Source organism: Palaemon carinicauda, chromosome 9 (genome assembly GCF_036898095.1).
Source record: "Palaemon carinicauda isolate YSFRI2023 chromosome 9, ASM3689809v2, whole genome shotgun sequence".
In the NCBI taxonomy this organism is placed as follows: domain Eukaryota; kingdom Metazoa; phylum Arthropoda; class Malacostraca; order Decapoda; family Palaemonidae; genus Palaemon; species Palaemon carinicauda.
The window spans coordinates 11,687,915-11,705,414 of record NC_090733.1 but is presented as its reverse complement, the minus strand read 5'-3'; the positions used below and the strand labels follow the sequence as shown (position 1 = coordinate 11,705,414).

General features: G+C 35.7%; 3 protein-coding genes across 3 annotated transcripts in view; all 3 read left to right on the top strand.

Annotated features, from left to right (window-relative positions):
* The window catches only part of LOC137646278 (uncharacterized), a 5,358-nt gene extending 361 nt beyond the window's left edge, over positions 1-4,997 (top strand). The window contains exons 1-2 of the mRNA XM_068379389.1: positions 1-3,893; positions 4,257-4,997. The exon at positions 1-3,893 is cut by the window's left edge and continues 361 nt beyond it. Coding sequence (XP_068235490.1) covers positions 1-3,893; positions 4,257-4,997 — 4,634 coding nt within the window. The remainder of the gene's footprint in view (positions 3,894-4,256) is intronic.
* A 1,732-nt stretch (positions 4,998-6,729) lies between these two features.
* On the top strand, positions 6,730-12,087 carry LOC137646277 (uncharacterized). The gene is made up of 2 exons (XM_068379388.1): positions 6,730-10,983; positions 11,347-12,087. Exons 1-2 carry the CDS (start codon positions 6,730-6,732, stop codon positions 12,085-12,087), a joined length of 4,995 nt encoding a protein of 1,664 aa, XP_068235489.1.
* Positions 12,088-13,819: 1,732 nt separating this feature from the next.
* The window catches only part of LOC137646276 (uncharacterized), a 12,577-nt gene continuing 8,896 nt past the window's right edge, over positions 13,820-17,500 (top strand). Inside the window, exons 1-2 of the mRNA XM_068379387.1 lie at positions 13,820-16,592; positions 17,223-17,411. Of these exons, the coding sequence (XP_068235488.1) occupies positions 13,820-16,592; positions 17,223-17,411 (2,962 nt within the window). The remainder of the gene's footprint in view (positions 16,593-17,222; positions 17,412-17,500) is intronic.

The following is a 17,500-nucleotide window of genomic DNA, read 5'->3' as shown; positions in this document are numbered from 1 at the left end:
AGTTTTCAGGAGACCCTCTAGACTGGACTAGATTTTGGAATCAATTTAGTACATCTATTCATTTAAAGAAAGACATAGATGATGTTACTAAATATGTATATCTAACCCAATGTATTAAGGGCAATGCTCAAAAGCTACTTGCAGGTTTTAAGGGTGAAGCTTCTGATTATGGTGATGCCATTAAGGCGCTAACTGAAATGTATGGGGATCCAAAGAAGATAAGGCGAACTTTACTTAGGTCTTTGATTAATTTAGGGAAGCCTAAATATGTTAGAAGTGAAATATTTGATTTTAAGGTTGATTTGGAGAACTTGCTCATGCAAATAGGTCATGATTCTGAGATTGATGTGTCGTCAAATGAGATGATATTGAGGGAACTTATTGTGTTAAAACTACCAAAAGAGGTAGAAGATTTTATGTTTGGTCTTTATAAAACCATGTACTTTAGTGTAAGTCAGATAAAGGAAGGTCTTCAACACTTATTGAATTTTATGGAACATGAAAGTAAAGGGAATGCTAATAAGGGAACACCAGAAGTCAATAAAATTCGTTTCCAGTCAACAGCAAAACCTTCATCTCCATTTAAAGGTTCAAGTACTGTAGGTACTTACACTACACTTAGTAATTATTCTTGCATATATTGTAAGGGAAAACATAGACCCTTTGACTGTACGATTTATAGCTCTCTAAATGCTAGGAGGGAAAGGTTGAAGGTATTGAATCGATGTATTAAATGTACTAAGGTACATCAGTCAACTGAGTGTGCCACCATTCTTAATATGTGTCCTCATTGTAGAAGAGGAAAACATCATTCGTTCCTTTGTATTAGTTCTCCAGGTTCAGTTGGTACTCCAAATATTGGTAAGTCCACAGTAACTAGTAAGGATATTAACAGTGATAAATTGAATGGTGACCCTGTAACAACGAATCAAGTGATGTCTATAATTAATAAACAGTCTTCTCATCAAAACTATAGTGTAGCTCTTCCTACTGCAATGGTAACTGTTAGATCAGAAGATGGTCAATTAATCTCAGTCAGGTGCCTCTTTGATAGTGGAAGTAAACGTTCCTTCATTCATAAAGATTTGGTCCATAAGTTAAGCCTCAGAACAGTTTCTACTGTAAATATGATTTTGAATAGTTTTGATGGTATGGGTGATTCCAGGGATTATGAGATTGTTAACCCTGTAGTTTCTTTGGGAAATAGGAAAAAGAGAGTAACGTTGATTGTTGTGAAGGATATGCCTGAACCAATAATTACTCCTGGCCTTTGTGACACGATGAAAGATCTTGATAAGATAGGTTATCATCTTGCAGATAGAGATATAAAATCAGATAGGATTGACAATATAAAAATGCTTATAGGTGCAGATTTCCTGGGAAATTATTTATCAGGTATGAGACAAGTGAATAATGTAGATTTACTTGAATCTCCAGGTGGCTATTTAGTTTATGGCCTCATTCCACATAGAGGTACGGATCATATTCATTGTAATAGTGCCCTTGTTGCTAGAGTGAGTGTCGAGTTAGGAGAAAATGCTCCATTGTTGGTTGATCCTCGCACAATAAGCTCTGCCGTGGTTGATGATACTCTTCCTGTGCATAAATTGTGGGATCTTGATGTAGTTGGAATCATTCCTTCACAAGTTTCGCCAAGTGATGTAGAAACTATTTCAAAATATGAAACTACTGTTTTGCATAGAAATGGAAGATACTGGGTGGAATTGCCATTCAAGCATAATCATCCATTTCTCCCAACTAATTATAATGTAGCATTAGGTCAAATGTATAATCAACTAAAAAGGTTCCAGCATCAACCAGATCATTTGAAATGTTATGATAACATAATCAAGGAACAATTAAAGTTGGGTTTTATTGAGGAGGTTGAAAATCCTGTAATAAGTCCCAACACCCACTATCTTCCACATCATGCAGTCAGAAAGAACTCCTCCACTACACCCCTTAGAGTGGTGTATAATTGTAGTGCAAAGCCGAGTAAATCCTCTGCATCATTGAATGATTGTCTCATGACCGGTCCGTCATTAACGGAGAAATTATTTGATTTGTTAGTCAGGTTTAGAATGAATAAATTTGCCTGCATAGCTGATATTGAGAGGGCCTTTCTGCAGATTGGATTGCAACAGCATCACAGAGATTTTACTAGATTTTTGTGGTTAGAAGATCCATTTGACGAAAATAGTAGAGTAAAAACATATAGGTTTAAATCGGTTCTCTTTGGTGCTACTTGCAGCCCTTTTTTATTGCAGATGACCTTACAGTATCATTTTCAAAGATCACATTCACCCTATTCAGGTGTTCTATTATCTAGTTTTTATGTGGATAATTTTCAGCACAATGCTGATAATGAACAGCAGTTGGTGGAATTATATGATGTGGCCAATGCTGAAATGAGTAAGGCTGGAATGAATCTGAGACAATGGAACAGTAATTCAAAATTACTTAAGGATCATATAAGCCAGAATACAGAGGAGTCATTGGAATTTCCACTTGTGGACAAAATATTAGGTTTGAGTTGGGAACTTTCAAGTGATTCATTATTTGTAAATCTGTGTAAATTTGAAACATTACAGTATGTTACGAAGAGACAATTACTGTCTCTTGTATCTTCTTGTTTTGACCCTTTGGGTATGTGTGTGCCTATTTTGATTAAAGGGAAGATATTAATTCAAGAAGCATGGAAAGAAAATATTGGTTGGGATGTAAAATTACCACCCTCATTTCTTGACAGATGGAATACTTTGGCTTGTGAATTATCAGAGCTCCCAACCTTCAAATTTCCTAGATGTATCTGTTGGATGGGAGACTCTTATAGACTTCATGTTTTTGTAGATGCCAGTACTACTGCCTATGGTGCAGTTTGTTATCTCAGTAATAACAATCAATCTAATTTTGTAGCTAGCAAGGCCAGAGTAACCCCACTGAAAACTCGTACTATACCTCAGTTAGAAATAACGGCATTACAGCTAGGTACTCAATTTGCATGCTGTATCAGAGACCTTTTTCATCATTTCTTTATTGAAGAAGTCATAATTTGGTCAGACTCAGAAGTTGCTCTCCAATGGCTTAAAAATAATAAATGTAAAATTACCTACGTTCAAAATAGAGTAGCTCAAATAAAGGAAATAGGATCCTCTTTCAAGTTTTTATATGTATCCACCAAAGAGAACCCTGCAGATCTCCTAACCAGGGGTATTAGTATTACTCAGTTTCGTAAGTCTCGTCTATGGACCCATGGACCTTCATGGTTATCCTGTCCTGAAAAATGGCCTGAACAGAGATTTTTAGTAATGATTTGTGAAATTGTTTCAGAGATTGTTCCTGAAGTGCCTATTCCAGAACCTATTTTTGATTATAATAACTACTCATCGCTTAGGAAGTTGTTGAATGTTACTAGAATTGTTTATAATTTCATTATGTGTGTTAAATCTGGTATTAGATTAGTCGATCCTCTTGTGTATTGGATCAGATATGTTCAAGATACACATTATCCCAGAATTTGTGCCTTCCTTAGGAAGGAATTGAACGGTCTTGAGCAGGATAAACTGCAATTTATTAAAGACATAGGTCTTTACTATGATGAGTCTACTGGTCTTATTCATAGTCGTGGTAGACTACACCATTCTAATTTAGACCAGAGTACCAAATTTCCTATCTTAATACCTTCCAAGAGTCATTTAGCTAATCTCTTAATTGGTTTTGCTCATGAAAAATGTCTGCATGGTGGAGTTAAAGAAACTTTGTCCTATCTTCGCAGACAATATTGGATACCAAAGGTGATATCAACCATTAAGAAGTTCTTAAGACATTGTGTAAATTGTAAGAGAGTTGAAGGTAGGAGATTTGATTACCCTGGTCCTCCTCCACTTCCAGCTGTAAGAGTTCAATTTACGCGGCCATTTTTTCATACTGGCATTGATTTTTCAGGTCCCATTACCATAACCAAAACTGAAGATGGTAAACCTCATAAATATTATATAGTACTTTTTACATGTACTGCATCAAGGCTAGTTCATTTAGAGTTAGCATGTAACATGAGTGCATTAACGTTCATTAATATTTTTAGACGATTTTGTGCTATCTATTCTGCCCCTGTCACTGTGATTTCTGACAATGGTAGTAATTTCTTGGCCAGTGCCAAATTTTTTGATCAATTGTTGATGCAAAGAGATGTAAAGGAATATATTGCTGTTAATCATATACAATGGAGGTTCATTGCACCCCGTGCTCCTTGGTAGGGGGGATTCTATGAACGCCTCATTGGACTAACCAAGTCCTGTTTAAAAAAGGTGCTGTTCAAGAAAAGAGTTAATGCAGATGAATTAGAAACTGTGTTGAAGGAAATTCAGTGTAAATTGAATAATCGTCCCTTAACTTACATAGATGCAGAAACTCCCATCGAACCTCTTGCCCCAATTCATTTATGGTGTGGTAGGATCATAAATCCTATGCCATCAGTAGAGCTAGATAGTCAAGAAGATCCAAACTTTTTGGATCATAGCGAATTCAATAAACGTTACAGCCAAGTTTCTGTTATTCTTAACCACTTTGAAAATATGTGGAGAAATGAATACTTAACTGCATTACGTGAGAAACATTACGGTGGCTCACAAGCATGTCAGGATAAAGCTCCACTTGTAGGGGACGTAGTTATTGTTGAACGGCCAGGTCCGCAACATGAGTGGCCTTTAGGTCGTATTGTTAAATTGTATCCAGATAAAGAAAACATCATAAGAGTAGTGGATGTTCTGTACAATGGATCTATAAGTAAGCGTACCATAGACAAATTGGTTCCTTTGGAAATCCACTCGCCACTTATAAACTCCACAATAGTGCAGGGTGAAGAATCACAACCTAACGTTAGTGGTGAAACCAAACAGATTCATGGAGATAGTGTGAGTGAAGTGCGTCCTTTAAGGAAAGCAGCTTTAAAAGCTGCCAAGCTCCGTCAATATCTTATTGATAATGATCAAATTTAAAGTTTTGAATTATTTTTGCTTGTTGGGAGTGTGTGTCGAATGTTCGACTCAACAGAATCAGTTCTGCTGTTAGTAGTCGTCTGATGACGTCACATGAAAGGTCTCCATTATTTTATTTCTTGTTCTTGATTTCCAATATATTTAATATTTGAAATATATATTTATTTCATTATTTGAGTTTGTTATTATTGTAACAATATAAGGATGTTCTTATTTCATTAAAATTATCAAGGTTTCCTTGAAAACATGTTCTTTGTTGGAAGTTGTGTTCGGACATCGGAGTTCTGATTCGACTTCAACATTAATTGTATAGAGAATAACTGGTTATTGAAGATATTAATAATCCAGTTATTGTATCATTATATTGTTATTAATTATCTTTTTCCATCTAGAAATGTCCCCCCTCTTAACTACCTTACGTCCAAGTATTTATTTCATAATTGTATTAAACATACGAACATTGGCTTAAGGGTTAAGGTATGGCAGAAAATACGAACATTGGCTTAAGGGTTAAGGTATGGGAGAAATCCCGACAATTTTGTTGTCTTATTACAAACGTGCCCGAGAGAACATCTCGACTTATTTGGCACCTGTTGTCGCCGGGTTTTAGCAGTGAATACACTCCGAGTTTATTATATTATCGTTAGGGGATAGATGAGTATATGTGAGGGGCCTGTTGATATAGTCATCTATTCCAGTTGATAGCAAGCATAGTGTCCTCATCTGAGGATAGTTACATACCTCTAGTTGTGATGGCTTACATGCTCTAGAGGCCATTTATTTATTTCACAGTAGTGTTTTACTCTATATGGTGCGGTATTGTTGCCGAGCATTCGATATCATGTATGATCGTTTGATCTTGTGTTAGGTTAAACTAACCCACATTCTATGTCTTAGTAATGCATAGTTCATGTTAGTAGTCTAATAGGTTAGGCCTAGGAGTGTGGTTGTTAGACTAATACCCGTGCGACTATTATCGGCCCTAAGGGGGGCCACGGTAGGTTACCATCAATATTTTCATTTGCTGACCCATTGCAGTTCTTATATAAGACTAATATGTGAATTAAGTATATATTTATAGTATCAAGCTAATCAACCTTTCATTTTCAAAGTAACCTACAATTAATTCTCCATTTCATTACACTGTTATGTATTGCTTTGATTTTCCCTTTGAGGACTGTAATGGGTGGGATTTCTTTCTATTTTGTCAATATGTAATATATGCCAAATTTATATAAGTTTGATTTGCATGATGCTTTGTGGTATGTTTTGTTGTTTCAGGAGCGATTACTTAACTGGGTTTTTTCCTGAAGGATAATTGCGGATATATCTACTCCCATTATGACATGTGAAAATTATTCGATTGATCTTCTCAGCATTGTGAGGTATGTGAAAGAGACACTTGTTGATTTGCCTCACCCCCATTTACTAGTTGCCTAATGGAAATGTTATACTCCATCTTATCCGAGTAACATTAATTCTTTTTATTTTATTGTGTAGTTGAATTATCCAACTTTCCTCCACAGTAAGATTAAAAATGGTCCTTCGAACCGGATACTATAGTTGGTTCCTTAACGTTTTGCAACCCCTTCTATTATTGGCAATCATCATGTCACTTTCACATACTTCAATATTATATATATATTTTCTTTGAATTTGTGATTAACCTAACCTAATTCTGGTTAGATATTTATTATATGTTTATTGTGCAAAGGTTGCTATAGATATAACAATGGAGGCTGAATACAGGTCACTGACCAGTTTGCGTGGTCATATCACGAGAGGTCTAAATTATATGACCGATGCCCTAACCAGTGATGCAGGAGTTCGCTATTTAGAACTTCAAAGTGCTTCTTTAGAGAAAAGGTGGAACAGTTACGAATCTCGATGGGACATATTTGTTGATAAATATATTGATGAAAGTGGTCATGATGAGAGGGAGGCTAGACATATTGACCTCCAAGATAAATATCATGAAATTCAACTTAAGCTGTCATTGTATATGAAACAATTTTCCCCAATCTCTCAAAGTAATCCGCATGGTAGTACTAATTCTATGATTAAGGTAAAGTTGCCTGAAATAAAATTGAAAGAGTTTTCAGGAGACCCTCTAGACTGGACTAGATTTTGGAATCAATTTAGTACATCTATTCATTTAAAGAAAGACATAGATGATGTTACTAAATATGTATATCTAACCCAATGTATTAAGGGCAATGCTCAAAAGCTACTTGCAGGTTTTAAGGGTGAAGCTTCTGATTATGGTGATGCCATTAAGGCGCTAACTGAAATGTATGGGGATCCAAAGAAGATAAGGCGAACTTTACTTAGGTCTTTGATTAATTTAGGGAAGCCTAAATATGTTAGAAGTGAAATATTTGATTTTAAGGTTGATTTGGAGAACTTGCTCATGCAAATAGGTCATGATTCTGAGATTGATGTGTCGTCAAATGAGATGATATTGAGGGAACTTATTGTGTTAAAACTACCAAAAGAGGTAGAAGATTTTATGTTTGGTCTTTATAAAACCATGTACTTTAGTGTAAGTCAGATAAAGGAAGGTCTTCAACACTTATTGAATTTTATGGAACATGAAAGTAAAGGGAATGCTAATAAGGGAACACCAGAAGTCAATAAAATTCGTTTCCAGTCAACAGCAAAACCTTCATCTCCATTTAAAGGTTCAAGTACTGTAGGTACTTACACTACACTTAGTAATTATTCTTGCATATATTGTAAGGGAAAACATAGACCCTTTGACTGTACGATTTATAGCTCTCTAAATGCTAGGAGGGAAAGGTTGAAGGTATTGAATCGATGTATTAAATGTACTAAGGTACATCAGTCAACTGAGTGTGCCACCATTCTTAATATGTGTCCTCATTGTAGAAGAGGAAAACATCATTCGTTCCTTTGTATTAGTTCTCCAGGTTCAGTTGGTACTCCAAATATTGGTAAGTCCACAGTAACTAGTAAGGATATTAACAGTGATAAATTGAATGGTGACCCTGTAACAACGAATCAAGTGATGTCTATAATTAATAAACAGTTTTCTCATCAAAACTATAGTGTAGCTCTTCCTACTGCAATGGTAACTGTTAGATCAGAAGATGGTCAATTAATCTCAGTCAGGTGCCTCTTTGATAGTGGAAGTCAACGTTCCTTCATTCATAAAGATTTGGTCCATAAGTTAAGCCTCAGAACAGTTTCTACTGTAAATATGATTTTGAATAGTTTTGATGGTATGGGTGATTCCAGGGATTATGAGATTGTTAACCCTGTAGTTTCTTTGGGAAATAGGAAAAAGAGAGTAACGTTGATTGTTGTGAAGGATATGCCTGAACCAATAATTACTCCTGGCCTTTGTGACACGATGAAAGATCTTGATAAGATAGGTTATCATCTTGCAGATAGAGATATAAAATCAGATAGGATTGACAATATAAAAATGCTTATAGGTGCAGATTTCCTGGGAAATTATTTATCAGGTATGAGACAAGTGAATAATGTAGATTTACTTGAATCTCCAGGTGGCTATTTAGTTTATGGCCTCATTCCACATAGAGGTACGGATCATATTCATTGTAATAGTGCCCTTGTTGCTAGAGTGAGTGTCGAGTTAGGAGAAAATGCTCCATTGTTGGTTGATCCTCGCACAATAAGCTCTGCCGTGGTTGATGATACTCTTCCTGTGCATAAATTGTGGGATCTTGATGTAGTTGGAATCATTCCTTCACAAGTTTCGCCAAGTGATGTAGAAACTATTTCAAAATATGAAACTACTGTTTTGCATAGAAATGGAAGATACTGGGTGGAATTGCCATTCAAGCATAATCATCCATTTCTCCCAACTAATTATAATGTAGCATTAGGTCAAATGTATAATCAACTAAAAAGGTTCCAGCATCAACCAGATCATTTGAAATGTTATGATAACATAATCAAGGAACAATTAAAGTTGGGTTTTATTGAGGAGGTTGAAAATCCTGTAATAAGTCCCAACACCCACTATCTTCCACATCATGCAGTCAGAAAGAACTCCTCCACTACACCCCTTAGAGTGGTGTATAATTGTAGTGCAAAGCCGAGTAAATCCTCTGCATCATTGAATGATTGTCTCATGACCGGTCCGTCATTAACAGAGAAATTATTTGATTTGTTAGTCAGGTTTAGAATGAATAAATTTGCCTGCATAGCTGATATTGAGAGGGCCTTTCTGCAGATTGGATTGCAACAGCATCACAGAGATTTTACTAGATTTTTGTGGTTAGAAGATCCATTTGACGAAAATAGTAGAGTAAAAACATATAGGTTTAAATCGGTTCTCTTTGGTGCTACTTGCAGCCCTTTTTTATTGCAGATGACCTTACAGTATCATTTTCAAAGATCACATTCACCCTATTCAGGTGTTCTATTATCTAGTTTTTATGTGGATAATTTTCAGCACAATGCTGATAATGAACAGCAGTTGGTGGAATTATATGATGTGGCCAATGCTGAAATGAGTAAGGCTGGAATGAATCTGAGACAATGGAACAGTAATTCAAAATTACTTAAGGATCATATAAGCCAGAATACAGAGGAGTCATTGGAATTTCCACTTGTGGACAAAATATTAGGTTTGAGTTGGGAACTTTCAAGTGATTCATTATTTGTAAATCTGTGTAAATTTGAAACATTACAGTATGTTACGAAGAGACAATTACTGTCTCTTGTATCTTCTTGTTTTGACCCTTTGGGTATGTGTGTGCCTATTTTGATTAAAGGGAAGATATTAATTCAAGAAGCATGGAAAGAAAATATTGGTTGGGATGTAAAATTACCACCCTCATTTCTTGACAGATGGAATACTTTGGCTTGTGAATTATCAGAGCTCCCAACCTTCAAATTTCCTAGATGTATCTGTTGGATGGGAGACTCTTATAGACTTCATGTTTTTGTAGATGCCAGTACTACTGCCTATGGTGCAGTTTGTTATCTCAGTAATAACAATCAATCTAATTTTGTAGCTAGCAAGGCCAGAGTAACCCCACTGAAAACTCGTACTATACCTCAGTTAGAAATAACGGCATTACAGCTAGGTACTCAATTTGCATGCTGTATCAGAGACCTTTTTCATCATTTCTTTATTGAAGAAGTCATAATTTGGTCAGACTCAGAAGTTGCTCTCCAATGGCTTAAAAATAATAAATGTAAAATTACCTACGTTCAAAATAGAGTAGCTCAAATAAAGGAAATAGGATCCTCTTTCAAGTTTTTATATGTATCCACCAAAGAGAACCCTGCAGATCTCCTAACCAGGGGTATTAGTATTACTCAGTTTCGTAAGTCTCGTCTATGGACCCATGGACCTTCATGGTTATCCTGTCCTGAAAAATGGCCTGAACAGAGATTTTTAGTAATGATTTGTGAAATTGTTTCAGAGATTGTTCCTGAAGTGCCTATTCCAGAACCTATTTTTGATTATAATAACTACTCATCGCTTAGGAAGTTGTTGAATGTTACTAGAATTGTTTATAATTTCATTATGTGTGTTAAATCTGGTATTAGATTAGTCGATCCTCTTGTGTATTGGATCAGATATGTTCAAGATACACATTATCCCAGAATTTGTGCCTTCCTTAGGAAGGAATTGAACGGTCTTGAGCAGGATAAACTGCAATTTATTAAAGACATAGGTCTTTACTATGATGAGTCTACTGGTCTTATTCATAGTCGTGGTAGACTACACCATTCTAATTTAGACCAGAGTACCAAATTTCCTATCTTAATACCTTCCAAGAGTCATTTAGCTAATCTCTTAATTGGTTTTGCTCATGAAAAATGTCTGCATGGTGGAGTTAAAGAAACTTTGTCCTATCTTCGCAGACAATATTGGATACCAAAGGTGATATCAACCATTAAGAAGTTCTTAAGACATTGTGTAAATTGTAAGAGAGTTGAAGGTAGGAGATTTGATTACCCTGGTCCTCCTCCACTTCCAGCTGTAAGAGTTCAATTTACGCGGCCATTTTTTCATACTGGCATTGATTTTTCAGGTCCCATTACCATAACCAAAACTGAAGATGGTAAACCTCATAAATATTATATAGTACTTTTTACATGTACTGCATCAAGGCTAGTTCATTTAGAGTTAGCATGTAACATGAGTGCATTAACGTTCATTAATATTTTTAGACGATTTTGTGCTATCTATTCTGCCCCTGTCACTGTGATTTCTGACAATGGTAGTAATTTCTTGGCCAGTGCCAAATTTTTTGATCAATTGTTGATGCAAAGAGATGTAAAGGAATATATTGCTGTTAATCATATACAATGGAGGTTCATTGCACCCCGTGCTCCTTGGTAGGGGGGATTCTATGAACGCCTCATTGGACTAACCAAGTCCTGTTTAAAAAAGGTGCTGTTCAAGAAAAGAGTTAATGCAGATGAATTAGAAACTGTGTTGAAGGAAATTCAGTGTAAATTGAATAATCGTCCCTTAACTTACATAGATGCAGAAACTCCCATCGAACCTCTTGCCCCAATTCATTTATGGTGTGGTAGGATCATAAATCCTATGCCATCAGTAGAGCTAGATAGTCAAGAAGATCCAAACTTTTTGGATCATAGCGAATTCAATAAACGTTACAGCCAAGTTTCTGTTATTCTTAACCACTTTGAAAATATGTGGAGAAATGAATACTTAACTGCATTACGTGAGAAACATTACGGTGGCTCACAAGCATGTCAGGATAAAGCTCCACTTGTAGGGGACGTAGTTATTGTTGAACGGCCAGGTCCGCAACATGAGTGGCCTTTAGGTCGTATTGTTAAATTGTATCCAGATAAAGAAAACATCATAAGAGTAGTGGATGTTCTGTACAATGGATCTATAAGTAAGCATACCATAGACAAATTGGTTCCTTTGGAAATCCACTCGCCACTTATAAACTCCACAATAGTGCAGGGTGAAGAATCACAACCTAACGTTAGTGGTGAAACCAAACAGATTCATGGAGATAGTGTGAGTGAAGTGCGTCCTTTAAGGAAAGCAGCTTTAAAAGCTGCCAAGCTCCGTCAATATCTTATTGATAATGATCAAATTTAAAGTTTTGAATTATTTTTGCTTGTTGGGAGTGTGTGTCGAATGTTCGACTCAACAGAATCAGTTCTGCTGTTAGTAGTCGTCTGATGACGTCACATGAAAGGTCTCCATTATTTTATTTCTTGTTCTTGATTTCCAATATATTTAATATTTGAAATATATATTTATTTCATTATTTGAGTTTGTTATTATTGTAACAATATAAGGATGTTCTTATTTCATTAAAATTATCAAGGTTTCCTTGAAAACATGTTCTTTGTTGGAAGTTGTGTTCGGACATCGGAGTTCTGATTCGACTTCAACATTAATTGTATAGAGAATAACTGGTTATTGAAGATATTAATAATCCAGTTATTGTATCATTATATTGTTATTAATTATCTTTTTCCATCTAGAAATGTCCCCCCTCTTAACTACCTTACGTCCAAGTATTTATTTCATAATTGTATTAAACATACGAACATTGGCTTAAGGGTTAAGGTATGGCAGAAAATACGAACATTGGCTTAAGGGTTAAGGTATGGGAGAAATCCCGACAATTTTGTTGTCTTATTACAAACGTGCCCGAGAGAACATCTCGACTTATTTGGCACCTGTTGTCGCCGGGTTTTAGCAGTGAATACACTCCGAGTTTATTATATTATCGTTAGGGGATAGATGAGTATATGTGAGGGGCCTGTTGATATAGTCATCTATTCCAGTTGATAGCAAGCATAGTGTCCTCATCTGAGGATAGTTACATACCTCTAGTTGTGATGGCTTACATGCTCTAGAGGCCATTTATTTATTTCACAGTAGTGTTTTACGCTATATGGTGCGGTATTGTTGCCGAGCATTCGATATCATGTATGATCGTTTGATCTTGTGTTAGGTTAAACTAACCCACATTCTATGTCTTAGTAATGCATAGTTCATGTTAGTAGTCTAATAGGTTAGGCCTAGGAGTGTGGTTGTTAGACTAATACCCGTGCGACTATTATCGGCCCTAAGGGGGGCCACGGTAGGTTACCATCAATATTTTCATTTGCTGACCCATTGCAGTTCTTATATAAGACTAATATGTGAATTAAGTATATATTTATAGTATCAAGCTAATCAACCTTTCATTTTCAAAGTAACCTACAATTAATTCTCCATTTCATTACACTGTTATGTATTGCTTTGATTTTCCCTTTGAGGACTGTAATGGGTGGGATTTCTTTCTATTTTGTCAATATGTAATATATGCCAAATTTATATAAGTTTGATTTGCATGATGCTTTGTGGTATGTTTTGTTGTTTCAGGAGCGATTACTTAACTGGGTTTTTTCCTGAAGGATAATTGCGGATATATCTACTCCCATTATGACATGTGAAAATTATTCGATTGATCTTCTCAGCATTGTGAGGTATGTGAAAGAGACACTTGTTGATTTGCCTCACCCCCATTTACTAGTTGCCTAATGGAAATGTTATACTCCATCTTATCCGAGTAACATTAATTCTTTTTATTTTATTGTGTAGTTGAATTATCCAACTTTCCTCCACAGTAAGATTAAAAATGGTCCTTCGAACCGGATACTATAGTTGGTTCCTTAACGTTTTGCAACCCCTTCTATTATTGGCAATCATCATGTCACTTTCACATACTTCAATATTATATATATATTTTCTTTGAATTTGTGATTAACCTAACCTAATTCTGGTTAGATATTTATTATATGTTTATTGTGCAAAGGTTGCTATAGATATAACAATGGAGGCTGAATACAGGTCACTGACCAGTTTGCGTGGTCATATCACGAGAGGTCTAAATTATATGACCGATGCCCTAACCAGTGATGCAGGAGTTCGCTATTTAGAACTTCAAAGTGCTTCTTTAGAGAAAAGGTGGAACAGTTACGAATCTCGATGGGACATATTTGTTGATAAATATATTGATGAAAGTGGTCATGATGAGAGGGAGGCTAGACATATTGACCTCCAAGATAAATATCATGAAATTCAACTTAAGCTGTCATTGTATATGAAACAATTTTCCCCAATCTCTCAAAGTAATCCGCATGGTAGTACTAATTCTATGATTAAGGTAAAGTTGCCTGAAATAAAATTGAAAGAGTTTTCAGGAGACCCTCTAGACTGGACTAGATTTTGGAATCAATTTAGTACATCTATTCATTTAAAGAAAGACATAGATGATGTTACTAAATATGTATATCTAACCCAATGTATTAAGGGCAATGCTCAAAAGCTACTTGCAGGTTTTAAGGGTGAAGCTTCTGATTATGGTGATGCCATTAAGGCGCTAACTGAAATGTATGGGGATCCAAAGAAGATAAGGCGAACTTTACTTAGGTCTTTGATTAATTTAGGGAAGCCTAAATATGTTAGAAGTGAAATATTTGATTTTAAGGTTGATTTGGAGAACTTGCTCATGCAAATAGGTCATGATTCTGAGATTGATGTGTCGTCAAATGAGATGATATTGAGGGAACTTATTGTGTTAAAACTACCAAAAGAGGTAGAAGATTTTATGTTTGGTCTTTATAAAACCATGTACTTTAGTGTAAGTCAGATAAAGGAAGGTCTTCAACACTTATTGAATTTTATGGAACATGAAAGTAAAGGGAATGCTAATAAGGGAACACCAGAAGTCAATAAAATTCGTTTCCAGTCAACAGCAAAACCTTCATCTCCATTTAAAGGTTCAAGTACTGTAGGTACTTACACTACACTTAGTAATTATTCTTGCATATATTGTAAGGGAAAACATAGACCCTTTGACTGTACGATTTATAGCTCTCTAAATGCTAGGAGGGAAAGGTTGAAGGTATTGAATCGATGTATTAAATGTACTAAGGTACATCAGTCAACTGAGTGTGCCACCATTCTTAATATGTGTCCTCATTGTAGAAGAGGAAAACATCATTCGTTCCTTTGTATTAGTTCTCCAGGTTCAGTTGGTACTCCAAATATTGGTAAGTCCACAGTAACTAGTAAGGATATTAACAGTGATAAATTGAATGGTGACCCTGTAACAACGAATCAAGTGATGTCTATAATTAATAAACAGTTTTCTCATCAAAACTATAGTGTAGCTCTTCCTACTGCAATGGTAACTGTTAGATCAGAAGATGGTCAATTAATCTCAGTCAGGTGCCTCTTTGATAGTGGAAGTCAACGTTCCTTCATTCATAAAGATTTGGTCCATAAGTTAAGCCTCAGAACAGTTTCTACTGTAAATATGATTTTGAATAGTTTTGATGGTATGGGTGATTCCAGGGATTATGAGATTGTTAACCCTGTAGTTTCTTTGGGAAATAGGAAAAAGAGAGTAACGTTGATTGTTGTGAAGGATATGCCTGAACCAATAATTACTCCTGGCCTTTGTGACACGATGAAAGATCTTGATAAGATAGGTTATCATCTTGCAGATAGAGATATAAAATCAGATAGGATTGACAATATAAAAATGCTTATAGGTGCAGATTTCCTGGGAAATTATTTATCAGGTATGAGACAAGTGAATAATGTAGATTTACTTGAATCTCCAGGTGGCTATTTAGTTTATGGCCTCATTCCACATAGAGGTACGGATCATATTCATTGTAATAGTGCCCTTGTTGCTAGAGTGAGTGTCGAGTTAGGAGAAAATGCTCCATTGTTGGTTGATCCTCGCACAATAAGCTCTGCCGTGGTTGATGATACTCTTCCTGTGCATAAATTGTGGGATCTTGATGTAGTTGGAATCATTCCTTCACAAGTTTCGCCAAGTGATGTAGAAACTATTTCAAAATATGAAACTACTGTTTTGCATAGAAATGGAAGATACTGGGTGGAATTGCCATTCAAGCATAATCATCCATTTCTCCCAACTAATTATAATGTAGCATTAGGTCAAATGTATAATCAACTAAAAAGGTTCCAGCATCAACCAGATCATTTGAAATGTTATGATAACATAATCAAGGAACAATTAAAGTTGGGTTTTATTGAGGAGGTTGAAAATCCTGTAATAAGTCCCAACACCCACTATCTTCCACATCATGCAGTCAGAAAGAACTCCTCCACTACACCCCTTAGAGTGGTGTATAATTGTAGTGCAAAGCCGAGTAAATCCTCTGCATCATTGAATGATTGTCTCATGACCGGTCCGTCATTAACGGAGAAATTATTTGATTTGTTAGTCAGGTTTAGAATGAATAAATTTGCCTGCATAGCTGATATTGAGAGGGCCTTTCTGCAGATTGGATTGCAACAGCATCACAGAGATTTTACTAGATTTTTGTGGTTAGAAGATCCATTTGACGAAAATAGTAGAGTAAAAACATATAGGTTTAAATCGGTTCTCTTTGGTGCTACTTGCAGCCCTTTTTTATTGCAGATGACCTTACAGTATCATTTTCAAAGATCACATTCACCCTATTCAGGTGTTCTATTATCTAGTTTTTATGTGGATAATTTTCAGCACAATGCTGATAATGAACAGCAGTTGGTGGAATTATATGATGTGGCCAATGCTGAAATGAGTAAGGCTGGAATGAATCTGAGACAATGGAACAGTAATTCAAAATTACTTAAGGATCATATAAGCCAGAATAGAGAGGAGTCATTGGAATTTCCACTTGTGGACAAAATATTAGGTTTGAGTTGGGAACTTTCAAGTGATTCATTATTTGTAAATCTGTGTAAATTTGAAACATTACAGTATGTTACGAAGAGACAATTACTGTCTCTTGTATCTTCTTGTTTTGACCCTTTGGGTATGTGTGTGCCTATTTTGATTAAAGGGAAGATATTAATTCAAGAAGCATGGAAAGAAAATATTGGTTGGGATGTAAAATTACCACCCTCATTTCTTGACAGATGGAATACTTTGGCTTGTGAATTATCAGAGCTCCCAACCTTCAAATTTCCTAGATGTATCTGTTGGATGGGAGACTCTTATAGACTTCATGTTTTTGTAGATGCCAGTACTACTGCCTATGGTGCAGTTTGTTATCTCAGTAATAACAATCAATCTAATTTTGTAGCTAGCAAGGCCAGAGTAACCCCACTGAAAACTCGTACTATACCTCAGTTAGAAATAACGGCATTACAGCTAGGTACTCAATTTGCATGCTGTATCAGAGACCTTTTTCATCATTTCTTTATTGAAGAAGTCATAATTTGGTCAGACTCAGAAGTGGCTCTCCAATGGCTTAAAAATAATAAATGTAAAATTACCTACGTTCAAAATAGAGTAGCTCAAATAAAGGAAATAGGATCCTCTTTCAAGTTTTTATATGTATCCACCAAAGAGAACCCTGCAGATCTCCTAACCAGGGGTATTAGTATTACTCAGTTTCGTAAGTCTCGTCTATGGACCCATGGACCTTCATGGTTATCCTGTCCTGAAAAATATAATTCTGCTTCTGCTGCATGATATTATTTTTTT

What these genes read in the sequence shown, in the direction of transcription:
- LOC137646277 (XM_068379388.1), top strand. Translation starts at nt 6,730, where the DNA reads ATGGAGGCTGAATACAGGTCACTGACCAGTTTGCGTGGTCATATCACG. An exon ending in GTCCTCCTCCACTTCCAGCT is followed by an intron (nt 10,984 to 11,346) that starts GTAAGAGTTCAA and finishes GCTCCTTGGTAG; the next exon opens with GGGGGATTCTATGAACGCCT.